Source organism: Ptiloglossa arizonensis, chromosome 7 (assembly GCF_051014685.1).
Source record: "Ptiloglossa arizonensis isolate GNS036 chromosome 7, iyPtiAriz1_principal, whole genome shotgun sequence".
Taxonomy (NCBI): domain Eukaryota; kingdom Metazoa; phylum Arthropoda; class Insecta; order Hymenoptera; family Colletidae; genus Ptiloglossa; species Ptiloglossa arizonensis.
This window is the reverse complement of record NC_135054.1, coordinates 24731501-24737500: the sequence shown is the minus strand read 5'-3', so window position 1 is coordinate 24737500 and position 6000 is coordinate 24731501. Positions and strand designations below refer to the sequence as shown.

The window sequence follows — 6000 nt, the reverse complement described above, 5'->3', positions numbered from 1 at the left end:
TATTTCGACGATACCTGAACAATTGAATCGTGCCACAACAAGTTCGCAAGCGATTGCAGCTGACAAGACGAATACAGCAATTATACCTTTTGATAGAATTCCATAGTCGTTGTATTCGAAATCACTATCGTTTCGTTCTATCTTTGTGAAAGGACAGGCTGCGGAACAGTCAACGCAGCTACACGCTGTCAAGTTCTGTTAAACGATCAAGTGTTCAGCCTTCTTCTTTTATAATCACATTTACACAAGTATATAATTAAGGTTACTTGAAAATTTTAAACACGTCACTTTATCGGGCTTACATCGTACGTTTCGTTACATGTTTTAACCGGTTCGTTCCAACTACTGTTGTCAGGGATGAAATGCATTCCGAAACTTACAAAGTCATTCGCATCCACGTCACCCTGATACCGATACCATCTGAAATAACAGTTTCATGAGAACCACAAGTAAACGTTCACAACTACATAAGTACTTGTAGCGCATTGGCTACAATAAAAACAACAGCAAACGGAATTATCCCTTTGTAAAAGAATTCCCTTCCCTGAAATAATTAATAGTACGTACTATATTCTGGAAGCGTAACTTTTATTCGGAGTGATTAATACGCTTCTCTATTTGCAGGTACATTTTCAGAGATCGCACTTACAAAATTCTGTATCAATTGTTCGACAACTTTGTTGAACTTACTTTTCTGCTGTGCACCAACTGGCTCCGTGAACTCCGCAAGCGAGATCCATGGCTAAATTCCCACTTGCTGGATGAACGATATTTTTACAAGAATCGAAAGTAGTGTTCATATATTCTTCCGCAAGGTAAACCTAACAAGTAGACATTGATTATTCAAATGTGTGCTTGTAGAAACGGTTAAGAAAATTGATGGGAAACGATGGGAAACATCTACATACGTAGTTACAAATTGATATGTAACGGGATACGCTTTATTTTCGGAGAAATTGCACTCGCGTATCAAAGGAGTTACGCTCCTCGGAAATACAATACTCGCGTGGCAATTGAATAGTTTCTACGTCTAGTGTTATCAATGGAGAGATGCATACCTTTTTGATCGTTCGAAACGGTACTTCGTTAAAGCATCGGTCGCGTTTTCCTGTCTTTAATCTAGTTTAAAGCAAAGCCGTATGTATTTACCTCGATTGCTTTCGCGTACTCTTTGCCCTCGAAATTTGTACCAGTCTTTGTCACTCGCATAAATCTACTCTGTTCAGGGCTGCAGCTTAAATCGCATATCAATTTGTATACATTTTTCACGCATGTTGGACACCTACCGAAGATCCCCTCAATCATTTTCATCTGATTGAGCAGCGATCTAACATTGTTACTATCGCAACATAATTTCGGGTTAGCTGAAAACAAGAGGAACAACATTTGTCACGTTTTCACAAATTTTTTCGCGTATACGAAAACGTACCAGTGTCGTTAAAGTATTGTGGACATTTCTCACGAAGGAGTACCGCGACTTCCGTATCGTTGAGCTCTCGGGGATAATCATTGGACACGCACGTGTAATTTAATCGTGGCTTTTCAAACGATGGACCACAGTCTCCGTACCATATGCAATGAAAATCTTCTTTATCACTGTGCGCTGAAGTTAAGGCACAACAGAATATCAACAAAATGCGAAGCACTTGGTTGCACTTCATGTTGCAAACAATTTCGCCGAGATTTCAAAAGAAACTTGTCGATGACTTCTCTCTGTCCACAACTTTGTCACCTATGGCTCTTCCTCCTTTGCTGTACACACGTACGTATAATAATATGGTTACATTATTTCGTATCATCACAAATTGCTACAAATTACTTTGCTGCTGTTAGAGATTTTTGCAGAGCAAGTTACTTAAACGACCGATAGATTATATTTTCCCAATGATATTTGGAAATATTACACGCAATGAAACAACGACTCTACTTACCCTACTCCTCTTCTTCCCCGCTTCTCTAGTTGCAAAATACTCTTTCGATCGCTTACGTGTAATTATATGGCATCCTTTGCTCTTAAATATTACTCGTAATTTGATTATTCATAGTGATTCAAGAGTTTTGGTAAGTATCGGTTAATTTGAATCGTTTCGGGCGTTACCGCTATTTCGCCTTTCGTTTCGTCTCTCGATCGAGGAATTGACTGTAAATGATCAAACATACAGCTGCTCATTCGTTATTCTTGATATCGAACAAAATTAATCGTTAGGTGTTTTATCGTGCAGACGCATACCTATGTATGTATATAACAGTTATCGGGAAGAAATAGAAGAATACACCTTTATTGAACAATAGGTGAGGAGGCATTCAAAAAACTTGTATCGATTCGATATACGATTTGATACAGATTAGTAATCGTTTCGATCGTTGGATTACTTTACTGGTGCACACCTGCGACTTATCGGTATCTAACTTGGTCGCTTTGGTTGCAAAACAACGGTTATACACATGAACTGAATCGCTGTCTGATATCGTACGACATAATCTTTAAATTGTTACGTTTAAGCGACGAAGAACATTAGTCGTATTAGCTATTAAAGTTGCCGATCAAATGCGGAGGTATGGATCAAATAGCTATCATACTGGATAATCATATTTTAATGACTCAATGATTGTACAAATGGATCACTTCCGAACATTTCCGCGTAACCGAGGAACAATAACAATAAATACGGGAACGATCACAATCATAATGTTCGTTACTAATTTATAATTACACAATAGATGAAAAAACATAAACGATACGCAGTTTGGATTGCGTTTGTATTCGTGCATACAAAATTATTTTCATTCCTGGTTCATCGCACTCGGTTGCGTACGTCAACAAAAGGAAAAGAATGTGGAAAGACTCGTTACATTAGTACTTTATCCTATCTTTGTTTCGTTATAATAACGTTACCCCACACCGTCTCACGCTGCCCCATACTCATGTACTCTACCCACTTATACTCTATAATAATTCTATCAACCATCTAAAATTTTCGTGTTCACGGGACACTAAAGGGTTTACTTGTATTTCTTTCTCTTGCTCTTGCTCTATTTCTTACTCTTTCTCTTTTCTTTCTCTTTCTCTTTCTCTTTCTCTTTCTCTTTCTCTTTCACTTTCTTTTTCTCTTTCTCTTTCTCTTTCTCTTTCTCTTTCTCTTTCTCTTTCTCTTTCTCTTTCTCTTTCTCTTTCTCATTCTCTTTCTCTTTTTTTTTCTCTTTCCCTTTCTCTTTCTCTTTTTTTTCCCTTTCCCTTTCTCTTTCTCTTTTTTTTTCCCTTTCCCTTTCCCTTTCTCTTTCTCTTTCTCCTATTCTTTCTGTTCGTCTTTTTCTTTTTATTTCTATTTCTTTTTCTTTTTCTCTTTCTCTTTTTTTTTCTTTCACGCACACACACTACCACACACTCTTTCTCTCCCGTTCTCCCCCTAACGTTTCCAGTTTTTTACAGCCATTTCATTCTATACCGCTCATTTCCCTTTCTCGAGATATATACGGTGCCCGTAATTATACCGAAGTTTATCGTCATTATAATTTAAGTATATTACGTTCAACGGTAGCGATAAAGTTTATATCAATAAAATTTGTGGAGAATGTCCAATAATCGTATAATAGATGATAAATCGCTCGACGATTCACTGCGACCGGGACGAAAATATGAAACTCGATACTAGGCCAACTATTAAGAGATATGTCTCCGAGCTAGAGTGTTTCGACCACATTGAGAGAAATCAAAGTTCTCTGATTGTTCGCACACATATTTGCCAAATCTTCAGGAACTTGTCGACTTTCCAAATACTTTTTATGTAAGCAGATTAGAAGCAGTTTTGTGCTAGAAGAAACGAGTACCGAGTGTTCGGATATTTCTCATAAACTCTGACTATGTACATGTTGTATACGTATACGCGTGCGCTTTATAAGTGCGTAAAGAAAAGTAACGCACCATTGAAAGTAATTTAGCTAATATCAACCGTGATCTTGACTGTGAGAACACCACTGTAAAGATGATTTAATAATCTTGTGTCAAATCTTTATTCAGATTTTATTTTTCTTATTCTCTCACTCACTCATTCGCTCATTCTCTCACTCACTCACTCACTCATTCTCTCACTCACTCACTCATTCACTCATTCTCTCACTCACTCATTCACTCATTCTCTCACTCACTCACTCACTCATTCTCTCACTCACTCACTCACTCATTCTCTCACTCACTCACTCACTCACTCACTCACTCATTCACTCACTCACTCACTCACTCACTCACTCACTCACTCACTCACTCACTCACTCACTCATTCATTCATCACTCACTCACTCACTCACTTACTCCAGCTCATTCTTCCTCTCTGTATCTCAAGTTACTTTTTATTACTCCTGTTATTATTGTTATCATCGGCACTATCGTCCTTAGTATTATTACTATTAAAATTATTGTTACGTTTTTTATTCTTGTTGTTATATTAATCCTTTTCATGAAAAAAAAGTGCTACTCAAAATCGATTGGCATTGATTGTCACGAGTTCTGCATATAGATACGTGAACGACTCTATTATTAAATGTCTACAATTTTCTGATGCGTGTAAATACTATAAATTAAAAGCGCAAGTAATGAAAGTGTCGATGTGCATTAAATAGAAGAAATTACACTTGCGTTTCACATTTAGCATATTGAAACGAATGAATTGTGCACGATTCTTACGATAGCCGAGAATATAATCCTGTTTGCGAATTGGTTTCGAACAAATTACTGTTCTAAGGGAGAGCATCGCTCGGAGAATATGTATATTACACGAGCCGAAGAAAGGGAAACATAAACTCTTGCTCGGAGGCGTATCTCGACAGAATTTATACAATAAAATTTGTATATATATATAGTAGATAATGCAATAATACGAGCAACAGAAGGTTCTCTGTAAAGTTTCAAGTCTGCACATGTGATGTCTATAGTAATTAATAAATATGTATCTCATTTTTTTTTTCATTTTGAAATATTAACCGATATCCTATTAGATACATATTTTATTTATATGCGCACGCGTGTATTCGTGCGCTTGTAATGCAAGTGTATGCATGTGCTAGTTGTGCGCATGTACGTACGTCAGATGAGAAGGAGAGTACAGTTAAACTTCTCCCGGTGACATCTTTTATGCAAGAAATAGTTGTTAATCAGCACCACTGATTAAACGTAATAATCTTTATTTTAAACCGTCGACGAAACAAGTTCTGTCTTTTCGAACAGCTGTACGGTTCAATGTACACTGACGTTATAAGAATGCCATCGACTACGCGGCGATTTATCTGTATTAGGATTAAACGTAATTGATTTGTATACCAATTAATGCATCAATGAGAAATGTGAATCTTTTCTTTCTGGAGATAAAATGTGTAAAGCAAATACTATCAAGTGCGTTGACCAGAACGGAAGAAGCAAAGTTCGATCACTTCGTTACTATTTTTGCAACATGAGTACATACGTACATTTGTACGCAGTAAGAAAGAATAAGGAAAAATTTACTTAACAATATCTTCAATTATCTTGTAACTTTGCTGCTATTTATTGCCGTTTTTTATAAGTTACTCGTTAGAGTTTAGTCACTAATGTGTCTCTAAGTTGAACAGCGAATCAATCGAATTTATGTTTAATGAATGCTCTGTTCTCTTTCTTTTTTTAGTAATAAAGTCGTTAACTACTATTAAGCAATTAGTAATTTCAAATTTCGATAAAAATACCGAATATATGAATCAGAAAATAAATGGTAAAAGTTGGTATGGAATGGATCGCTCTATCTTCGTTAATTGTTTCGATAGTACGAACGATGGATTGAAAAATGGCATATTGACCTTTATCTAATGCCACGTATAATAACTAAAAAAACGCGATGCTTCGATTTTACGTACACATAAATACCTATGTATATACATGTAGGTGCGCGCGCGCACACACACGCACATGCACACGTACACGCACACGCACACGCCCACGCACATGTACACGCACACGTACACGCACTAAACTCT

At 36.7% G+C, this 6000-nt stretch overlaps 2 protein-coding genes across 3 annotated transcripts in view; both read right to left on the bottom strand.

The window, feature by feature from the left end:
* LOC143149728 (NPC intracellular cholesterol transporter 1 homolog 1b) overlaps positions 1-2070 on the bottom strand; it is an 8501-nt gene extending 6431 nt beyond the window's left edge. Inside the window, exons 1-6 of one of the 2 annotated variants that reach the window (XM_076317338.1) lie at positions 1932-2070; positions 1430-1752; positions 1150-1364; positions 691-821; positions 303-420; positions 15-195 (exon numbers count right to left, since the gene is read on the bottom strand). In XM_076317338.1, the coding sequence (XP_076173453.1) occupies positions 15-195; positions 303-420; positions 691-821; positions 1150-1364; positions 1430-1661 (877 nt within the window). In that variant the 5' untranslated portion in view covers positions 1662-1752; positions 1932-2070. Of the gene's footprint in view, positions 1-14; positions 196-302; positions 421-690; positions 822-1149; positions 1365-1429; positions 1753-1931 lie in introns of those variants that run through there. The other variant, XM_076317339.1, reaches the window with a different exon arrangement.
* Positions 2000-6000, bottom strand: part of Sif (guanine nucleotide exchange factor still life) — a 35324-nt gene continuing 31323 nt past the window's right edge. Inside the window, exon 31 of the mRNA XM_076317327.1 lies at positions 2000-2140. Within this exon, the coding sequence (XP_076173442.1) occupies positions 2073-2140 (68 nt within the window). The 3' untranslated portion in view covers positions 2000-2072. The remainder of the gene's footprint in view (positions 2141-6000) is intronic.